General features: G+C 44.0%; 1 protein-coding gene across 2 annotated transcripts; it reads right to left on the bottom strand.

Moving 5' to 3' along the window:
- Positions 1-1,324: 1,324 nt before the first annotated feature.
- edil3b (EGF-like repeats and discoidin I-like domains 3b) lies at positions 1,325-17,852 on the bottom strand. Of its 2 annotated transcripts, XM_029768972.1 has the most exons (11): positions 17,478-17,850; positions 16,946-17,023; positions 16,804-16,836; positions 15,756-15,884; positions 8,376-8,489; positions 6,135-6,316; positions 5,871-6,026; positions 5,629-5,773; positions 3,616-3,800; positions 3,296-3,451; positions 1,325-3,071 (listed from the first exon to the last, which is right to left on the bottom strand). In XM_029768972.1, exons 1-11 carry the CDS (start codon positions 17,539-17,541, stop codon positions 2,922-2,924), a joined length of 1,392 nt encoding a protein of 463 aa, XP_029624832.1. In that variant the 5' UTR covers positions 17,542-17,850; the 3' UTR covers positions 1,325-2,921. The 2 variants fall into 2 exon arrangements, with proteins under 2 accessions (XP_029624832.1, XP_029624833.1); XM_029768973.1 differs by lacking the exon at positions 8,376-8,489 and having other exon boundaries at positions 17,478-17,852.
- Between the last annotated feature and the right edge of the window lie 5,088 nt (positions 17,853-22,940).

Below are 22,940 nucleotides of genomic sequence, written 5' to 3'. Positions count from 1 at the left end.
CTAAGGACTCTGGGTTAGAGAGACGGCTGGTGCTGCTAGACACTGCACACTGCTTCTGCCCTGGACCCTCTTTAGAGGAAATGATACAGGATGTGGGTCTCTGTGTCCATCTGTCTGTCACGGGACCCCACGCCTTCATCCTGGCTGTACCAGTACAGCCCTCCAAGGGGAGGAGAAAGGGATGCTGGAGAGAATAGAGGAGATGTTTTGCGAGGGTTGTTGGGAACACATTGGGATTCTATTCACCCCATGCTGAAAGCCTTGAGCATTGAGGAGTTTCTCCAAGCAGGGAGTCAGGATCTCCATTATCTTGTAGAGAAGTGTGGGAGCAGGTACCAGGCCCTCAACATTAAGGACAGGGCCCTTGGTACTCAGGGCCCAGAGCTGCTGGAGCAGGTAGGGGGGATGGTGGCAGGAAACAGAGAGAGCTTCTACAACAGTCAGTCGTACCAGGAGGCAGAGGACCAGGTCAGAGAGATGGAGGGAATAATACAGAGGGGGAGAGAGGAGAGGAAACAGAGGGAGGGGAGAGAGGTGAGAGAAAGAGCTGCAGGACTCTCATATGAAAGGAGGAGTAATGCAGAAGCTCAAGGGAGATATTAGAACACTCAGAGAACGAATAACTGAACCAGAGAGACAGTTGAAAGAAGAGAGGGATGAGGAGGAGAAGAAGAGAGATCTGGAGAGGGAGCTATTGAAGGAGTCTGATAGGAGGAATGGGATGGAAAGAGAGCTGGGGAGATTTAGAGAGGAGAAAGAGGACAAAAGGAGAGAGATAGAGGGTAGACACAGGCATGAGATTGAGGAGATCAAGGAGAACCATGAAGATCCCAGAGTTGAAGCAGAGAGAAACCTGATGAAGATAGTTCTACCGGAGTTACAGAGGAACATCATGATCTAACAGACAAAGATGCTGAGGGAGTTCAACAGACAGTTGGAGGAGAAGGATAGACTGGTGAAAGAGAAGAATAGAGAGATAGAGTGGTACAAAGACTGAACAATCTCAGTGGGCAAATTGTAGATGAGGTCTATGTAACTGGCCTGCAGAGAAGCTTACATATACAGGAAGAGGGAGAGAGAGGAAGAAGACAGGGAGAACTGATGGAAAATTGAGGAATGTTTGGGCAGATGTAATCTTGCACACTGACGAAGAAGTTAGAGATGACATGAGACAAGGGATTGGAGAAGTTAGATAGAATCACTCGTTATTTATCTCACAATGTAAGAGCAACGTGGGAGTCTTACTATTTGACCAAGGAGTCACTCTGTTTGTATACTTCATGAATCAAAATGCATTTCATTTTAACATTAATACAGTAAAGGATTGGAGAGTAAAGCATTTGTTTATTGTAGTGTTTGCAGTTGAATTAAAAAAACACATTGTGGATTAATCTGTCTGTTTTGCAGACGGTGCTCCCCCTCGTGGCTTCACTGACTTTAGTTAGGCCTAATGTGAGCCATTCACCTGATGCAAACCAGCATCGGCCGGCAGACCATTTCATTGTTATCCGCCTAATATTCCTGTATTGTATACATCAGCTTGTAACTGTTCGAGTTTAGGGGCGGACTGACCGTCTGGCATTTTGGGCAAATTCCAGATGGCTGGTCCAATCTTAGCCTAACTTATTTTTTTTTCTTCACAAAATTCTCATTATCTGGCTAATAGTGGGTGCTAATGGGAAAATAGGCCGTGTGGGGGCCTCAAGGGAAAAAAAATGGCCGTTGTGGGGCCCTCAAGGAAATAAATGGGCTGGTATGTTAGAAATGCCAGAGACGATTTCTGGTCCCAGACTGCCCCTGCTCGAGTGAATTGCCTTCCCCTTTCCATGTCATTTGTTGTCACAAAATTGACATTTAAGCCCTATTTTGGCAATTCACTTTTATTGCTCCTAATAAGCTTGCCCTACGGTTAGGGTTAGGGTTGTGGTTGAGGCTAGGGTTAGGGTTGAACCAGGATGTGGGCATGAAGCTATGGTTAAGGTTAGGCTTAGGGTTATGGTCAGGGTTAGATACATTTAGATAGCTGCATCAAACTCTCCTGTCCTTAGCAAGGTGAGCAAAGGGCTTTAGACCATTCCGATACTTGATTGCAATACCTTTTGATTTGATACCCAAACAGACACAGAGAGAAACACAAGTATTATGTCACTCGTTTTACTACACAGAAAGTGGCTTGTTGCTTCATATCAGGTAAAGAATTATGTTACTACCATCAATATTGTATTCAACCAGTATCAACGAATACCATATCAGAGGTTATTGTTCAGTGGATGACATTTTCTAGCGGTTCAACAGCATTAAAATACCTTATTCCTCACAATGTGGCGTGAATAATGTTGTAACTTTTCTTTTGCAACTTCTGTAAAACGCCTTTGAAATGTTATCGTTATTTAGGGGAACTTTGTGCTTTGAGAGGGCTGTTTCGCCGTCAGAAACTGTGGGAGGGAACAGTCAAAGGTTGGTCACGGAGAAGTTAACCCTGTATTGTTTTGGCACTACACTACTGTTAGAAATGCTATCACACAGGAGTACGATATAGCAAAAACATTGAAGAGCAGAAGTACCTTATAATAATCCAAGAACTAAATAACACACGGTAAACCAGTCAAATCGGTCACCTATTGTGACCTTTACGTCCCATTTTCTTTCCCGGTGTCTCTTGTGACCACTGTCCACACTGCTACTTCCAGCAAGAGAGAAAGAGGTGGGAAGGGTGTGGGGGGGGGGGGTGGAGAAGAAGTTAAGTGAGAGAGCGAGATGGAAGGAGGGAGAAGAGCGAGAGAGATGGGAGATTGAGAAAAGGGAGAGAGACAGAAGCAAGGACAGGGAAAGAGCGAGAGGGGAAAGAGAGAGCTAGGTGAGAGAGAAAGAGATGGAGGGAGAAGAGAGGGAGGGAGAGAGAGAGAGAGAGAGAGAGATGGTCAGTCGTCCTCTGTGCAGCCCAGTAGCTCCATCCTCAGTGTGATGCGTCCGTACCAGGACCAGGGGATGAGGCGGAGGAAACGACCATATATGGGCGGCTGGATGGAGTTCTTCCTGTGGGTGTCATTTTCAATGTTCCCCTGGAACACCTGTCACCCAAGACAACCACGGATACAGTCAGACACACTGCCAACAAGACAACCACAGATACAACCAGACATACTGGAACACCAATAACTGAACCATCACCATCCCTCACGCTCTGTCTCCTTCTCTTTCTTTCTGTCCCTCTGTCATGTATGTCATGTCTTTTCTGTGTCTCAATCAATCAACAAACCAATCAAACAGTCAATCAATATGATCGTGTGTAGACCTTGTCCTTGTGTTGTGTTTCGTCCTGGTATGTCGTCCACCTCAGTCCATCGTTGCTGTAGGCTAGTTTGTAGGAGCGCACAAACTGGACACGGCCAAAGTCCTTAGCTCCCTGAGTCACTACACCTGTTACCTTAGTAGGAACCAACAGGTCTACCTGAGAGAGGGAGAGAGAGGAAGTAGAGAGAGAGAGAGGGAGAGTGTGTGAGAGAGAGAGAATGATTTAATTATCCATTAATTAAAATGCATACTCCACTCTATTTTTGTCTTTCTCCTACTCCTCCCCCTCCCTCTCCCCTCCCCTCCCCCTCCCCCCCATACCTGTATCCACTGGTTTTGGTCATTGGTGGCTGCGGTCCATGCGTTGACCTTGGCCTGGTTGTCCAGTCTGGCTCTGTTTGGGGTCCAGGCCAGCAGACCCATGCCCAGGGTCTGGTACACAGAGGACGAGGTCAGCTGGGAGTCCTGCACCTCACCCCCCTTTAGACCCAGAGGCTCTGAACAACCTGAGAGACCAGAAACAGAAACACAGAAAAATCCCTAATATACAGGAAGTAGACTAGGTACAAAAATATTTGCCTATGGTACAGTAAGTGTATAATGAGTTTACTGACAGCATCATAATGGTTGTGTCAGGTAATCTCAATAACAAAGCTTTTGAAAATATACAGTACCAGACAAAAGTTTGGACACACCTACTCATTCAAGGGTTTTTCTTTATTTTTACTATTTTCTACATTGTAGAATAATAGTAAAGACATCAACACTATGAAATAACACATATGGAATCATGTGGTAACCAAAGAAGTGTTAAACAAATCAAATTATATTTTATATTTGAGACGTAGCCACCCTTTGCCTTGATGACAGCTTTGCACACATTTGGCATTCTCTCAACCAGCTTCATGAGGTAGTCACCTGGAATGCATTTCAATTATGGTGTGCCTTGTTAAAAGTTAATTTGTGGAATTAATGTGTTTGAGCCAATCAGTGTTGTGACAAGGTAGGGGTGGTATACAGAAGATAGACCAAGTCCATATTATGGCAAGAACAGATCAGATAAGCAAAGAGAAATAACAGTCCATCATTACTTTACGACATGAAGGTCAGTCAATCTGGAACATTTCAATAACTTTTAAAGTTTCTTCAAGTGCAGTCTCAAAAACCATCAAGCGCTATGATGAAACTGGCTCTCATGAGGACCGTCACAGCAAAGGAAGACCCAGAGTTACCAGCCTCAGAAATTGCAGCCCAAATAAAGGCTTCACAGACTTCAAGTAACAGACACATCAACATCAACTATTCTGAGGAAACTGCTTGAATCAGGCGTTCATGGTCGAATTGTTGCAAGGAAACCACTACTAAAGGACACAAATAATAATAAGAAACTTGCTTGGGCCAAGAAACACGAGCAATGGGCATTAGACCGGTGGAAATCTGTCCTTTGGCCTGATGAGTCCAAATTTTTGATTTTTGGTTCCAACCGCCATGTCTTGTGAGACACAAAGTAGGTGAACGGATGATCTCTGCATGTGTGGTTCCCACCGTGAAGCATGGAGGAGGTGTGATGGTGTGGGAGTGCCTTACTGGTGACACTGTCCGTGATTTATTTAGAATTCAAGGCATACTTAACCAGCATGGCTACCATAGCATTCTGCAGCGATACGCCATCCAGTCTGGCTTGCGCTTAGTGGGACTATCATTTGTTTTTCAACAGGACAATGACCCAACACACCTCCAGGCTGTGTAAGGGCTATTTGACCAAGAAGGAGAGTGATGGAGTGCGGCATCATAGGACCTGGCCTCCACAATCACCCAACCTCAACCCAATTGAGATGGTTTGAAATGAGTTGGACCGCAGAGTAAAGGAAAAGCAGCCAACAAGTGCTCAGCATATGTGGGAACTCCTTCAAGACTGTTGGAAAAGCATTCTTCATGAAGCTGGTTGAGAGAATGCCAAGAGTGTGCAAAGCTGTCATCAAGGAAAAGGGTGGCTACTTTGATGAATCGAAAATGTAAAATATAATTTGATTTGTTTAACACTTTTGGTTACTACATGATTCCTTCCATATGTGTTATTTCATAGTATTCTACAATGTAGAAAATAGTCAAATTAAGAAATACCCTAGAATGAGTAGGTGTGTCCAAACCTTTGACTGATACTGTATGTCAAAACATTGTCATGAAATATTTATTTTATAACCATGTATGACTGCTTTTGACACATTTGACATGCATCATGAAGCTTTATAACATTTGTAATGAAGGCATTATGAGCAGGGTGCCAAATAAAGTTTATAAAGCATTATGTCTACAGATGATGACGTCACTGACCTGTGAGCTCGCAGCCCATCAGCTCCATGCGCAGCATACAACGGCCCCTGCAGACTTGAGGGTAAACCCGTATGTACTGCGCTTCAATTGGTGAAGAGAAGGCGTTGGCCATGAGAGAACTGCTGTCTGAGTTACCGTGGAATATCTAGAGAAAAACATCAGGTTTCATCAGTCAAAAACATCAGGTTGATATTCTCTCTCTCTCTCTCTCACACACACACACACACACACACACACATCACCATGTCCTGTGTGTCTCCTCTGGTTTTCACCATGCTCCAGGTCCTAGCGTCGTCGCTGTGGGCGATCTTATAGGACTTCACATACTCTGAGCTGCCCAGCCGCCGAGCACCCTGGGTAATCAGCCCCGTCACACGCATCTGCTGCCGCAGGTTCACCTGGACACAGACATAAGGGGGTCAGAAACAACTAGAGTTTGGCCATGGTGGAGTAAACACTGGCTACATCTATCTAGCAGTCAGCTGGTGTGTGTGAGCGTGTGCTACCTGTATCCAGGGCCAGCGGTCGCTGACTGCAGGGCTCCAGGCATTAACCATGCCCCTGCGGTGGAGCCGGGCCAGGTCAGGGCTCCAGTGCTGCAGACCAAACATGCCCCGCTGAGCAGAGGAGGAGGACAGCTGCCCCTTGGTGATGATACCACCCTCCATGCCCAGAGGACCTGAACACTCTACAGAGTACAGAGTAGAGGGACAGCAGGTACACAGACACACAAGGAAGAAAGAGGAGAGACAGAGAGAGAGAGAGATAATGATTAGTACAATTAGTACATCCATCACAAGCCAAAGCCACAGTAAATGTCCTTCCTTCCTTCCTTCCTTCCTTCCTTCCTCAAACATCAGCAGGTACCGAAGACACAGTGTTCCTTGTTTCTCCTCTGAAGGACAGCCTCAGCTCTGCTCTGGATTGTCCCATGTTGGCCCAGATGAATCTCATGTTCCAGCTCAGTTTCATCATTGATTTCAATCTCTGACATGCAGTCTCTCAACCTCTCTCCTGGTAAAACTGAGTCATTGCATCTGTGTGTCAGTCCATTTTTTTTTATTCTGCTAGCCAGTTCATCCTTTTCTTTTCATTTTTTTTCTTCTCTTCTTTCTGCCTCATTACTTCCACTTATCAGTCCATCATCCTCCCTCTCACTGGCTGAGACTTCAGATTCAAAATGCCATACAAAAACATCCTCATCCTCGCAACTCTCCTCTCTTTCCTCACAGCTCCTTTGTGAGTATGTGTGGAAAGAACTGGTTCTGGAGGAGTGTGTGAGGTAGGGGAGAAGGGTGTAGGTCTGTGAGTGTGTGTCCGTGGTCCCTGTGTAGGATGGGGGACGAGGGGGTCCGTATCTGGCATTCTCCACCCCCAAAACAGACTCCTCAGGCTGGCTCTGATTGAGAACAGAGAGACTCTGGTACCACGACCTAACAACATCACTAATGACTAACTATGTCCTTTTGTTCACCTGACCTAGAATACCTCATAATTGAATGCCGACCGTATTACCTCCCAAGAGAATATTCTTCGGTTATAGTCACAGCCGTGTATATTCCCCCTCAAGCCGATACCACGACGGCCCTCAAAGAACTACATTGGACTTTATGCAAACTGGAAACCACATATCCTGAGGCCAGATTTATTGTAGCTGGGGATTTTAACAAAGCAAATTTGAGGAAAAAGTTACAGAAGTTCTATCAACACGTTGACTATAGTACTCGCGCTGCTAAAATACTCGACCACTGCTACTCCAACTTCCGGGATGCCTACAAGGCCCTCCCCAGCCCTCCCTTTGGCAAATTTGATCACAACTCCATTTTGCTCCTCCCTTCCTATAGGCAAAAACTCAAACAGGAAATACCCGTGCTAAGGACTATTCAACGCTGGTCTGACCAATTGGAATCCACGCATCAAGATTGTTTTGATCATGCGGACTGGGATATGTTCCAGGTAGCCTCCGAGAACAACATAGACAAATACACTGATACTGTGTGTATAGGAAGTGTATAGAAGATATTGTACCCACTGTGACTATTAAAACCTACCCTAACGGGAAACCATGGATAGATGGCAACATTCACGCAAAACTGAAAATGCCAACCCTCGCATTTAACTATGGCAAGGTGGCAAAGGAATTTGGCCGAATACAAACAGTGTAGTTATTCCCTCCGTAAGGCAATCAAAGAGGCAAAACCTCAGTATAGAGACAAAGTGGAGTTGCAATTCAACGGCTCAAACACGAGACATATGTGGTAGGGTCTACAGACAATCATGGACTACAAAGGGAAAACCAGCCACGTCGTGGACACCGGCATCTTGCTTCCGGACAAGCTAAACACCTGCACCTGTTGGAACTAGAAACACAAGCATTTCGCTACACCCGCAGTAACATCAGCCTTAACACGTGTATGTGACCAATACGATTAGATTTTTAATGATGCTACACCAGGACAGCACAGAGGGCTTAAATTGCTTAAATAAATAGGTAACACACACACACACACACACACACACACACACACACACACACACACACACACACACACCACACACACACACATACACACACACATACACACACACACAGAAGCGCACTAAAAGGGAAAACCGCAAGAGAGCATATGACACCAATACCTACCTAATTCAATTGTGTGTTCATGTAAGCATTGGACATCAAGACCTCTTAAAATATTTGTCCTCTGATGACTCGCAAGTAAACAGTTACACAAGTCCACACTCACTATGCTGGCAGTTCCTGCCTGTGTATTCTCCAGGACACACACACGTGTAGTTGGCCTCCCGGTCTGTACACACACCTCCGTTCCTGCACGGCCCACTCTCACACTCATTCACGTCTGGAACACAAACACAGACCAGGGAAAAACGGTTTCATACATTTATGGGACAATCAGTTGCATACAGATATTTAATGTAAAAATGGGAATGTTTCTTACAGGAACAGGACTGCCAACTTTTAAAGATAGCTTGGAGTGAGATTTGCTATGATAAAATCATTGCCCCCTGCCACAACCCCTAGATGGGGGGTCGGAAAACTTTACTGTTTTAAATCTAATTTCCTTATTTCTATGTATTTTGACATGGCTTTAGTTAGGCCTATAACCAAGGTGGAACAAAAAAAATCTTACCACAGGCCAGGTGTATTCCGGATGCTTCGAAAATTAAATGAACACTCAAAATGACTTTGTTACTTTGAGATTTTGGGTGGATGAAATTAAAGTATGCTAATATTTTTCAGGTGGTTGGACACTTTATGCAGACAGTAATAAAATGAGATGGGGAGACAGGAAATTGGGAGAAACAGTGGGAAGGTTGGAAGCAGGGATTGATCCCTGTTCTCAGGTGAAAGTTGGATGCAACACATGTCGGGGAGTGTTACCACTACACCAAGACTCTGCACAGGAAATAGTAATTTTCATGTTTTTTTATTTCATTTTATTTTACCTTTATTTAACCAGGTAGGCCAGTTGAGAACTAGTTCTCATTTACAACTGCGACCTAGCCAAGACAAAGCAAAGCAGTGTGACACAAACAACAACACATGGAATAAACAAACGTACAGTCAATAATACAATATAAAAAATCTATATACAGTGTGTGCAAATGAAGTAAGATTAGGGAGGTTAGGTCAATAAATAGGCCGTAGTGGCGAAGTAATTACAATTTAATAATTAAACACTGGAGTGATAGATGTGCAGAAGATGAATGTGCAAGTAGAGATACTGGGGTACAAAGGAGAAAAGAAAAAAACAATATGGGGAGGAGGTAGTTGGATGGGCTATTTACAGATGGGCTATGTACAGGTGCAATTATCTGTGAGCTGCTCTGACCGCTGATGCTTAAAGTTAGAGAGGGAGATATGAGTCTCCAGTTTCAGTGATTTTTGCATTTCGTTCCAGTCATTGGCAGCAGAGAACTGTAAGGAAAGGCGGCCAAAGGAGGAATTGGCTTTGGGGGTGACCAGTGAAATATACCTGCTGGAGCGCGTGCTATGGGTGGGTGCTGCTATGGTGACCAGTGATCTGAGAAAAGGCGGGGCTTTACCTAGCAAAGACTTATAGATGACCTGGAGCCAGTGGGTTTGGCGACGAATATGAAGCGAGGGCCAGCCAACGAGAGCATACAGGTTGCAGTGGTGGGTAGTATATGGGGCTTTGGTGACAAAATGGATGGCACTGTGATAGACTGCATCCAATTTGCTGAGTAGAGTGTTGGAGGCTATTTTGTAAATAACATCGCCGAAGTCAAGGATCGGTAGAATAGTCAGTTTTACGAGGGTATGTTTGACAGCATGAGTGAAGGATGCTTTGTTGCGAAATAGGAAGCCGATTCTAGATTTAATTTTGGATTGGAGATGCTTAATGTGAGTCTGGAAGGAGAGTTTATAGTCTAACCAGACACCTAGGAATTTGTAGTTGTCCACATATTATAAGTGTGGGGAGGTGTGGGCAGCGATCGGTTGAAGAGCATGCATTTAGTTTTACTTGTATTTAAGAGCAGTTGGAGGCCACGGAAGGAGAGTTGTATGGCATTGAAGCTTGTCTGGAGGTTAGTTAACACAGTGTCCAAAGAAGGGCCAGAGGTATACAGAATGATGTAATCTGCATAAAGGTGGATCAGAGAATCACCAGCAGCAAGAGCGACATCATTGATGTATACAGAGAAAAGAGTTGGCCCGAGAATTGAACCCTGTGGCACCCCCATAGAGACTGCCAAGGTCCGGACAACAGGCCATCCGATTTGACACACTGAACTCTGTCTGAGAAGTAGTTGGTGAACCAGGCGAGGCAGTCGTTTGAGAAACCAAGGCTGTCTGCCAATAAGAATGTGGTGATTGACAGAGTCGAAAGCCTTGGCCAGGTCGATGAATACGGCTGCACAGTATTGTCTTTTTTATAATATCGTTTAGGACCTTGAGTGTGGCTGAGGTGCACCCCTGACCAGCTCGGAAACCAAATTGCATAGCGGAGAAGGTGCGGTGGGATTCGAAATGGCCGGTGATCTGTTTGTTAACTTGGCTTTTGAAGACCTTAGAAAGGCAGGGTAGGATAAATATAGGTCTGTAACAGTTTGGGTCTAGAGTGTCTCCCCCTTTTAAGAGGGGGATGACCATGGCAGCTTTCCAATCTTTGAGGATCTCAGACGATACGAAAGAGAGGTTGAACAGGCTAGTAATAGGGGTTGCAACAATTGCGGCTGAGAATTTTAGAAAGAGAGGTTCCAGATTGTCTAGCCCAGCTGATTTGTAGGGGTCCAGATTTCGCAACTCTTTCAGAGAATCAGCTATCTGGATTTGGCTGAAGGAGAAATGGGGGAGGCTTGACCAGGGTAGGGGTAGCCAGGTGGAAAGCATGGCCAGCCGTAGAAAAATGCTTATTGAAATTCTCAATTATAGTGGATTTATTGGTGGTGACAGTGTTTCCTAGCCTCAGTGCAGTGGGCAGCTGGGAGGAGGTGCTCTTATTCTCCATGGACTTTACAGTGTCCTAGAACTTTTGGGAGTTTGTGCTACAGGGTGCAAATTTCTGTTTGAAAAAGCTAGCCTTTGCTTTCCTAACTGCCTGTGTATTGGTTCCCAACTTCCCTGAAAAGTTGCATATCGCGGGGGCTATTCAATGCTAATGCAGTACGCCACAGGATGTTTTTGTGCTGGTCAAGGGCAGTCAGGTCTGGAGTGAACCAAGGGCTATATTTGTTCCTGGTTCTACATTTTTTGAACGGGGCATGCTTATTTAAGATGGTGAGGAAGGCACTTTTAAAGAATAACCAGGCATCGTCTACTGACGGAATGAGGCCAATATCCTTCCAGGATACCTGGGCCAGGTCGATAAGAAAGGCCTGCTCGCTGAAGTGTTTTAGGGGGTGGTCGTTTGACCGCAGACCCATAACGGACGCAGGTAATGAGGCAGTGATCGCTGAGATCCTGGTTGAAGACAGCAGAGGTGTATTTAGAGGGCAGGTTGATCAGGATGATATCTATGAGGGTGTTTACGGATTTGGGATGTACCTGGTACTGTAGGTTCATTGATCATTTGTGTGAGATTGAGGGCATCTAGCTTAGATTGTAGGACGGCTGGGGTGTTAAGCATGTCCCAGTTTAGGTTGATGGCACTGGGTAACCAAATCATCGATTGTAGTCTCCTTGTCCATAGATTGTTTTCAAGGTAAGGACACAAACATTTTGTAATTTGGGTGAACTAATTATAACAATTAATTTCTCAAAACCTTCAGGAAAAATCGAATGGATATCTCAATATTCAGGTGGTTTATGCCTACTAGTTGAAAACCCTTGCAGTCATCTGACTCTACATAGACAGAATATGATGCGTTTATAAGTTGTGAATCCCCCTACTATTTTAGCCTAGCACGTGCACAATACTAAAATGTCAACAATTATATTTGAGGCCTGGAGCATTCAATATCCAATTCTTATTTGTATGACTTATTCAAAACTGTCCATGAATGACTGCAAAAAAATATAGCCTCATATATTATCCATTTTCAAAATCACAAGTTGGCATATCGGATTTCAAATATGTGATTACACTGGCAAAATTGGAATAAGAAGAGGAATAATACAATACGTTTGGGGAATAACAGTCATGTTCTTGCTGACAAGAACCGTTTTTATTATTATTATTGTATTATTTGGTATTATTTGTTCATTTATTGTCCCCCTCTACAATCAAACGTACACTTTTGGGTTCACAGTCTGTTAGTTTCAGAGTTACAAATCAGGTTACACTACCAAAGTCCCCTGCTAAAACATACTTTAGGTCTGTATGCTGCCTTGTCATTGCCACAGCCTAAACGCCAATCACCAAACGAGAAGACTAAAGCAAGTATGGATTATTGACTTCAGTACATGGTGTCAAAAGGTTGTATTCTGCAATAGGGACGGAAGTAACAGCAACCATTTTTTTAACAACATTGTATATAAAACAGCACTTCCATTCTTCTGCTCTTTTTACAGTTTGATAAACTCAGCGGAGAACGTTCTCTCTCTCTACTCAGCTCCACTCTCCTAATCTTGAGGGACGTTTCTTTAAAATGCACGTCCAATTCCCTCGATCCCTTACATAAATAAACCAATCATATGCTTCAATGTGCCGCGGTTCACACCGCTGTGGTAAAACAGGACGATGGTAGTGGTTCAGTTTGTGATGTTAAATTGCAAGCGCAGATGCGGTGATTTCAATTAAGCGTTAAAGCACTGGACTAATTACATAAATGAATAGAGTACTTTTCACTGAGTGAGATATACAGTGCATTCAGAAAGTATTCAGACCCCTTGACTTAAAGGTCTTTTTGTTTTTTACGTTCAATAAATTTGCAAGAATTTCTAAAAACCTGTTTTCGCTTTGTCATTATGGGGTATTGTGTGTGTAGATTGATGAAGAAAAGTTGTTATTTGATCAATTTTAGAATAAGGCTGTAACGTAACAAATGTGGAAAAAGTCAAGGGGTCTGAATACTTTCCGAATGCACTGTAAGAGGTGTTGAGAGAGCATGAGAAGAAGGTCTAATGCATGTGTCTCACGGCCAATGCGTGAGAGTTGGAAGCTCTGCAGGTCAGCCATTTTGGTCAAGAAGTTGGTCAACAGTGACGTGATAAGATATTGTGTAAAAAAATATATATTTGAAGAATTTGTCTGCCCTGTATGTTTGTTTGCTAGCTAGCCAGGCAATTTTAGAGGAATGATTCCATAAATGTTTCAAATTAACTGTCAATATGCCAACATTCCATTCAAACTATGCAATTAATCCACAGCCATACATTGTCTAAAATCAGTTGATGATAGGATTTAGACAAGTTGTAAAAACAACAAGTACTGATATTGTATCATATAATTGCACTCACAGCTTTCCAAGAAAACAAACATTGAGACATTTACGGTCTATTTAAATATATTTTAGAGGCTATTTACACAGACAATTTGTATAAAACTTAAATAAACTGTATTTATTATGATATGACAATATTTTAGGTTGACAATAATTCTATTACACAATTTCTGATATATCACATGCCTTACTTTTATTTTCCTGCATAAGTAAAATCAGGATTATGCCTCTACTGCCATTAATTCCAATTAGACTGGTTTGATTTCTCCATGACCAATATGGCTGCCATTTTCATCCCATTCTGGAACTTTGAGGGTTCATGACATATCTTTGAGTATTTATATACAAGACCCCCTGGAGAACTACAAGAGTATGTGACCTCACTGTGCACACATACAGAGTAGATATTATTGTTGGTATTGCCCACATAAAAAAAGCGATAGTATACTATAGTATAGTATTCAACTGTAGTGTTTCGCAGACTTTACTGTAGTATTCACATTAGTATACTGTAGTATTAACAGTTAACTATAGTATAAATACTGCAGCAAAAGAAAACTGTAGTATACAGTGCCTTAACTTTAGCTAGCTAGCTAACAAGCTAGAAACAAACCAAAACATTGTTTAGAAAGTTTATTGTAGTTGCCTGGTTTGCTAAATTGACATATACTGAACTTATTTTTAAACGGATTAGTTTATTGGTGTTAAAATACACCAGTTATGCTATTTTGGACCACCAGTGTCACGACTATGACAACCAGGCTGCTGATGTCATGCAGCCTGTCATTTTTGTGTTCATAACGACAACAACAAGTTTGATGTCGGACGACAATAGAATGTTCATGATGTCACTGCGACAACTGTATACAGACATGTCGATAGACATAGTATAAACCAGCCTTTAGTCTTGAAATCTTTGGTTGTTTAGTACACTACCATACTCACTATGTTTAGCACATGGCCTCACATGTGAATCCTTAAAAGATATGGGTGGGGCTAAGGCCTAAGAGGGTGTGAATGATGCTGAATCGGTGTAGACAAAGAAGAACTCTCCAGTAGGTACCAAAACATTCAAGGGCCATTTTCTCCAAAGTGGGGTTATGAACTTTCAAAGCAGAATTACTTTCCCATTGTTCCTCAATTGTAGTGTATGATATACCATTTTCTAGGTCTGTGTCTCTTCTTTTATCTAATGTAAAAAAAACAATTTCAAATTTTGCTACACAAGACCGAATCGAAACGATCGGTCACCTATAGTAATAAATGTAGTGTTTTTGCGGATTGTAGTATACTTTAGTATTTTTTCAGACATAACTAAAATATTTACTTTAGTGTTTTTGTTTTATAATCTTTGGCATTTTCTACTTGAGAAAACCTACTGGATAATTACTAAAAGAGCACATTTTCCATAACCTGTACAGTAGGTAGGTAGGTAAGACCAGGGTCTGACCAGATAGTTCATAGTTTCTGATCAATTCTATAGCCTGAATGGAACACAGTGTGGTTTATACTTGGCATGTAGGTTTCTCACTTATGGGTAGCACAAATTGGGATATGGAGGAGGGGAATGGGCAAGGCATATGCAAATTAAATACAGTTAAAAAAAATATTGTGTTTTTCCAGACTGTAGTGTTTTTGTGGACATTACAATAGTACATTTACATTTACATTTAAGTCATTTAGAAGACGCTCTTATCCAGAGCGACTTACAAATTGGTGCATTCATCTTATGATATCCAGTGGAACAACCACTTTACAATAGTGCATAGTATTTACTAAAGTGGATAATACTGTAGTATTTACAGTAGTATTCTTCAGTATACTACATCATTCTATAGTAAGCACTACATATGATTGAGGGGTATTACAGTGTGCAGTATAGTATTCTACAGTACATGACAGTTTACTACAGAATTCTATAATAAGTACTGTAGAATTCTATAGTAAACTGCAGTATTTTTTCATGTGGGTGGTACTATATTGTTGTGTGTGTGTGTGTGCGCGTGCGTGCGTGTTCGCCGCGTGTAAGCCGTCATAACTCATCATACCCATGAATGCGTGAGGATGCGTGTATGACTTCATCAGCGTAACCCCCACTGAGTGACCTCATTATGAATGGACGGATTAAGCCACTCCCTCCAGCCTGGGAGGCCTGAGACCCTCTCAGTCGTTAGACAAGCTGTCCCCCCGGGTTAGTGTGTGTGTGTGTGCCTGTGTGTGTGTATGTGTGTGTGTGCGTGCGTGCGTATGCGTCTTACTGTGTTGGCAGTGGGCTCCAGAGTAGCCAGGGGAGCAATGACAGTGGTACCCCAGGAAGGCATCACCTCGTTGGGCATTAGTGGTCTCACACACACCCCCATGGTGGCACGGGTTGGGCTGGCACGGACCTGGACACAAAAACCTATTGGGATCAATTGGTTTTCTACATTAAGCACAAATAAAAGACAACATAGAGTGTCGGGCCAGTAACCGAAAGGTCGCTGGTTCAAACACACGAGACAACAAGACAAAAACAAAACAAAAAACTGCCGATGTGCCCTTGAGCAAGGCACTTAAACCGAATTTGCTCCAAGGAGCGCAAACTACTACTATGGCTGACCCTGTAAAACAACCCATTTCACTGCACCTATCTGGTGTATATGACAATACAACATATTTATTTATATTCACTGTCTGTCACAAAATAAACACAGGGATATAGGTCAGAGTAGTTATATTAAACCTGCTAATATTACCCTGCTAGCCTTATGGGAGGCTCACCATCAGGTTAGCAGGCTACGCACATGCAACCATGGACACGTAACATGTGTGTGTGTGTGTGTGTGTGTGTGTGTGTGTGTGTGTGTGTGTGATTAGCTATGACAGACACATCACAAAGTAAAGCCTGCCCTCATTATGGTGTTACTACAGCAGCTAGTATGGACTAATGAGGGATTATCTAAAACAACACACACACACACACACACACACACACACACACACACACACACACACACACACACACACACACACACACACACAGCTATAACGGACCTCAGAGAAGAGAGTGGTGTCTTGATTAAGATCAAAGGCAATAGAACAGATTGTGGGTCATTGTACTGTTGGATGAAGAAACCAGTGGTCACTGTCAGTAGCTGTGTTGCATTAACACAGAGATTAGAGATGTCTGTGCACTTCATGAAGATGTAATCGGATCTAACAGGTCATCAAATATAAACGGGTGAACTGATCACACCTATCCAATCATTTCAGATCTGTGAGGGGATTAGGGGCTAGAGGCGATTTGGGATCAGGCATGCTTCTTACCTGCTGTGATCGGCTCATCCCAGTCTGGCGTGGCTGTAGAAAGAAAGAGATCGATTTGTTGTGGTGATAGTGTTTTCCCTAATCATGCCGCTGACACAGTCGATTACTTTAATTATTGATCCCAAAGTCCTCCTGTACTTACATAAGAGTAGCGCCTCCTCTGACTGGGGGGTGAAACAGTCTGCATCACCCTCACATGACTCAGGTTCACATTCATCCCCTGAGAGAGAGAGAGAGAGAGAGAGAGAGAGAGAGAGAGAGAGAGAGACAGAGTAGCTGTCAGATCTTCTTAGCAACACTCCAATGAGAGAGCCACAGAGCCCCAAGGGGACAGGCATCACACACTGTATTTACATATCACACACACACACACACACATCTTCATCTTCATGCAGAATTTCCACTTGAAATTCTCTGAACAACTAAGTTCAGATATGGCTTTGATAGGCTAAGTTACATCACATCAAAAACAACAACAACAACACGAGCGTATTAAGATACACGCAGTTATTTATTCTAGAGAATATCCTCCGCGAGTTCCCTCAAAGTATCAACGGCATCTGCGGCCGCACCTCACTCCTTAAGAAAACTACGCACTAACATTCACCCCTTCATTTAAGAGGGATGACGACACTGTTGTTTGTTTACATTCGTCAGTATCCCCGTGCACTCACCGTTCACCTGCCGAGGCACAGCCGCACCGATGCACAGCACCGCGAGGGACAATAGCGGGAGCATCTCCGAGTTACTGCTTTCCCCCGCGGTCAAAAAAACCAAAACAAAGGGGCAGAAAACTTATCTTCTTTCTCTCGTCTCCTCTCCTCCGCCTTCGCTGCAGAGGCCGCTGTGATGACAATGATGATGCTGATGATGTAGGCGACTCCTCCTCACAAGCTGTCTGTCAATCAGTTTATCCAGAGATGCGAGTTCGTTGCGCAGATAAATAGACAGACAGACAAAAGCAAAGGGTTTCTGAGGTTGAGCGCGACCACCTCTTCTCTGGTTCGCTTCACCGCAGTGATGCTGCGCAGTATCTCACCTCGGCTGCTTGACCGCCACAATCAGTAGCTATAATTGACTAACCTAAAGTTGTAGCTTAGCCATCACAAGCATCTCCTGATTAATGAAAATTGATGTATAACCTCATTATAATAATCAATGTTAACAAAATAGGCCAAATAAATAGTAGTACTCGTTTCCCATGATATAAAGGTCATATTCAGTATGCTCTTAGAAAAAAGGGTTCCCGAAAGAGTTCATTCGGCTAAGATAACCCTTTTTGGTTCCAGGTAGAATCCTTTGAATTCACATAATGAGGCACTCATGAAAAGTGGAGTTCTCTCCAAAAGGGTTCTACCTGGAACCCGAAATGGTCCTACCTGCAAACAAAAAGGGTTATATAAAGTGTTCTCCTATGGGGACAGCCAAATAACCATTTAATATAGATAGCAAAAACATTTAGAAGAGTGTAGGCTAGCCTATGTGAAAATACAGAGCTGGCTTCATGCATCTTTTTGATGACATCATACCAATAAGGCCAGAATGGTCCCATGAGGAGGAGATAAGATGTTCAGCTGGGTTGCATGTGTATCGTATGTGTGTGATGGAGAGTGTCTGGATAACTGTTTTCCTGTTCCAGAACGCTGAGTGTATGGACACGACACAGAGAAACCAGTGAGAGTTTTGCTTATGGGAAGCAGAACTTGGTTCTGAATGCAGCATCTGTGCAGGGGATAGGGGGTAGGGGCGGTGGTGGGATTAGGTGGGTTAGGGGGTCGGAGTGTTGGGGATGCGGGGGAGGACGTAGCGGCAAGGTGGGGTCGGGTTAGAGTGTGGGCCAAGAGGTTAGCTTTTTAGGCCACGATTAAAGCCCCGGCCGGGAGGCTGTTTGACTTGGCTGGAGGAGCTAGTGACTGTTCATCAATGGGTTCATTGGTGCCAAAGCTTCACTCAGAGGGGGGAGGGGGGGACGAGGGAAAGAGATGGTGGGAGGAGGTAGAGAGTTACTAAATAGCCCCATATGAATACTCTTTTTCCCTCTCCTGCCAAATAGGTGATCTGACCTTGTATGCACTACAGCACTTACACAAGCTGGTGTATCCTCAGTGATGATCAGTCTTAGTATGTACTAATGTTCAAGGTCTGAAGTAGTGTGCTGTTCCTATGGTTTTGTCTCCATCTGCTGGGCAGAGTGAGAACCATCCCCTGTGCTGATGTGGGATTGGGCAACAGTTTCCTCTGACAGGCCTGACATTGGAGCGAAACTCAGTTTCAGTCCCAAAACTTTACATTCAGATATTTTCTTTTCTCAATAACAGTTGTAAACTTGTACAATTAACGTTAACATTTCAAGGGTTTAGACCACCGATTTCCACTGTCCTGCTGCTGGTTCAAAGTTTTCCATAGCACTTCATTTATGTATTGATGATGGCGATTGGCTGGAGAGAGCACACAGGTTTACCAAGTAGCACCCTCAGGCTGAGCTTCCTGTCCAACGAATTTGGGTCCATTTTACCTTAATATTATGTTTTAGAATAATTACAACACAACTGTATTGTCCATATGTTACAGCGAACAACAGAAATGTGTCTTCTATTCCGTTCAGTTGAGACGAGCACGGGGTCAAGCTGTAGTGCATCTCCACTGGATGGGAAGCATGTTGTGGGGTTAAGGGCCTTGCCCAAGGGCCCAGCAGTAGGGGAATGTCTTGAGGATGTGAAGCCAGTAGCCCTCCAGTTGCCAGATAATTTCTGCCTTTTTCCCCCCAGTGCCCATCCCGGGCTTTATCTCAGCTCCTGGATCACAACGCCTTCTCCGTTAACTTCAAACAGGGGGTAGATCTTTCTCTCTCTCAGAGAAGTCAGTGAAAGTGTAGATGTAGAGCCCTGGACTTGTAAAAGGAGACCCACCTCTCCTCAACCTCCACATACACCCAATACTCTGAGGTATGAGGGCATGCTGAAAAATCCAGTAATGGGGTCGTAAAGACAGGAGTCGAAAAAAACATTCTAGACACCAGTAAACCTTCTCTGGAGAGTACGTTTCGATATCTTTCCTTTGAGCAGACTCTCTGGTCACTCTTACAACCAGAGTTTGTTCACCTCCACTTGCCAGAGGTGTCGTCCAGAGAAGAAGCCATCTTTGGCCAGGACACCCCTGAATCTTATTAAATCTCTGTGGATTATCAGGGACACTCGTCTCATCTCCTTGTTTCACTATCCTCCCATCGTCAGACAACATCAAACTACAGTGAATTGTATGATGGTCCAGAGTCCCATCAGCTGTTGAGAGTAAAGAGAAAAGAAATGTCGGGAAAATGTTATCAATGTCAAAAATAGCCCCCTCTGTAAAAGTCCGTCATTTCAAAATGACGTCAAGTACATTGAGATGTACAAATCTCCCTGCGTCACTAAAAGAAGAACTTAATTTGCAACAAAAAAAAGGAAACGGGTCTTACGGCTTTGAACCACTGTGAACTAGATCCTTACAAAGTGGAACTGGGGCATGATTCCATCGGTGTTATTAGCAACATAGCTGTACTGTACCTGCATGAGGAATGACTGTTTCCTCGCTGGGTTCACTCATGTCTCCCTCTCCATAAGCGGCACACGCTCTGGCTCTGCAGGATGTGTGTGTGTGGTTGTTTGGGAGCCAACGCACTCATCCCCGTCTGTTAGCAGCGAGGCCCACTCCTTCTGTCCTCCCTATTTGTCCTCCGGGTCTGTAGCAGAGCATAGGACCTCACCGTACAGCCTCCGCTGGTCTTCGCCAGGTCAGACTGTCTGAGTTTCTGTCTGCTGACAGGACTACAGGATGCCCAGGCCAAGACCCTGATACATTCTCTGTTACAGTGATGTCACTCAACTCACTAACTCTTACCCTGTCCACTGCGACATGTCTGATCTGGTACTGCATGTCTTTCTCCAGGCTTGATATCGCAGTCTTCCCCATTATCTCTGGTCTCCAAGTATCTCCACTTTCCCTACACAGGGAAATAGATCAGTTCTGACAGGTCTGTACTCAACTCTGAGGCTCAGTGTGTCCAGTCTTTGACGGTGTTAAGATCAGAGTGATGCTGCTCTGCTGTGTCTGTCATCTGAACAGGGTCAGGCTTTGACAAAGGCTCATAGTCAGAGTCCACTGACCTGTCTCCCTGGTAGAGACCGATGGAGGCTCCAGGAGTGGAATCATCTGGGATGGAGCCTGCAGTGAACTTGAGTTTTCAGTTCTGTTTGGCCTCGTTAAAAACCATTAAAGACATGAATGATTGTGATCATTTTCCTACTCTTGTTCTCCTCAGCCATGAACCACGGTAGTTGAGTGTTCTGGTAGAGGTGCGCGGGCCTGGTCTGCGTTCGTTTTGAGGTCATAGGGAAGACTTTTAAGGAACTCCAGCTCGGCCTGTTTGTCATCCAGTCACTGCTCTGCAGTCTTCCAGCTGTGTCTCTATCCTGGACTGCAGGTTTTCACTGCAGTCCCTAACGCAGGCTGCTTTAGGGTACCGGTTCTTCAGAGGGCAGAGACAAACTTTCAGAGGAACAGCCTTCTCTCCACTGGGCACCAGCAGTTAAGCGAGGGACTTCCAAAGGTATACTATCTCTCTGTAACCCCTGACCACCTTCTCAAGATCTCCATAGTATGTGCATTAGAGACCAGGGAAATCATTTTTGGGATGTTCAGATATCAGTTGTTCTGGAGCTCCGTCCTCTGCTGAACAAATTGGGATCACGTTCTTCAGCGTTTTTAACTAAATCACTTCTTTTCCAAGAGGAGAAACCCTTAAGGACGAGGAAGGCCCGAGCTACACATGTCACAGCCATGTCTGCATGTGTGGCTGTCTGCTGCTGAATCACTTCAGGATGAATCTGCTTCTCTAAAAGGGAGGGAGTCAGCCGATCCGGTCTGGAGGTTCTCTTATAGTGCAGAGTCGTATAACTGCAAGGATTCGCATGGTACAGGAGTGGATGGTTTAGATACTCTGAAGCTCCACTCACCTTCATCCGTCCAGTCAGGCTCTGATGTGCTGATCCAGTCTCATAGCTATGAACCTCTCCCGCAGAGAGTCTGTTTCTGTTACCTGGGTGGCAGTGGTTGTAATCGGCAGTGATATATATCCCCCCCGTACACTATAGAGTCTGAGGCCCACAAGAAGAGATCAAGTCAGATGTTTATTGTTATAAAATCCCGGAAAGACAGTCAGATAGGGGTCACACAGGGTAGATTCCATATGGGTTGATATTTGATAGTGTACTGTGAAAATGCCTTTGATGTCAGGAAACGCCGTGCGAGATATTGTTCTGTAGATACCCAGTCTGAAGGACTCGGAGCGACAGACACACAGTATTCCAGGATGAATGGGCTGAACCAAAGCTGGTACCTCAACCCAGCCTACGAAAGACAGATGGGAGGACAGACACAAGAGGAGACGTGACTTAGTAATAACCTGAGACTCATTAACTCTGTGAAGTCATTGTGATACCGACCTTCCCCTTTCATCGCCTCTAGGTATCTTTTCTTCAGTTCTCCTGCTCCAGCTTCTAGATTCCCTTCTTCAGTATAGAGTTCTCATTCGGGAATTTCCATCTTCCTCTTCTTAGAAACACTATGCATCAAATTAAAACACGCTTTGCGATGAAAACAAAATAAGCAAGCATTTTTGGGGGGGGTTTACATTCTGAGTCTCATTGCACATCCTGAGTCTCAAGCAATTTGAGACATACAATAGTGAAATAGAAGCATTCAGTTTGGATTGCAGGCTTCTGTTTCCATGCTCTTACCATAGTTGAGAGAGACAAACTCATCCTTTGAAGTTTTCAAGTGTATCCATTGACCGATCACTCATCGACTGACAGCTGGGAGCAGGAGACCTCACACTATCCTTCTCTCTAAGCATGTTTCATCTGTGGAAACTGCAGTAATGTATCATAAACTAACCATCCGGAATCTTTATACTTGATTAAGTGTTTGGTTTGTGGTGTGAAACTGTTGAGCATTAAAAGCCCAGAAGCGATGCAGTTCTTGACACAAACCGGTGCGCCTGACACGTGCTACCATACCCCCCGTTCAAAGGCACTTACTGTACATATTTTGTCTTGCCCGTTCACCCTCTGAATGGCACACATACACAATCTATGTCT

Source organism: Salmo trutta, chromosome 12 (genome assembly GCF_901001165.1).
Source record: "Salmo trutta chromosome 12, fSalTru1.1, whole genome shotgun sequence".
Lineage (NCBI taxonomy): Eukaryota > Metazoa > Chordata > Actinopteri > Salmoniformes > Salmonidae > Salmo > Salmo trutta.
This window is presented reverse-complemented; position numbering and strand designations above follow the sequence as displayed.

Bases quoted from the DNA above. Each gene is read 5' to 3' on its own strand.
- edil3b (XM_029768972.1), bottom strand. From the start codon at position 17,541: ATGCTCCCGCTATTGTCCCTCGCGGTGCTGTGCATCGGTGCGGCTGTG. The intron at 6,317-8,375 runs GTGAGTGTGGAC...TGTACTCTGTAG, and splicing joins AGGCAGGAACTGCCAGCATA to AGTGTTCAGGTCCTCTGGGC. The intron at 3,452-3,615 runs GTATGGGGGGGA...TCCCTCTCTCAG, and splicing joins ACCAAAACCAGTGGATACAG to GTAGACCTGTTGGTTCCTAC.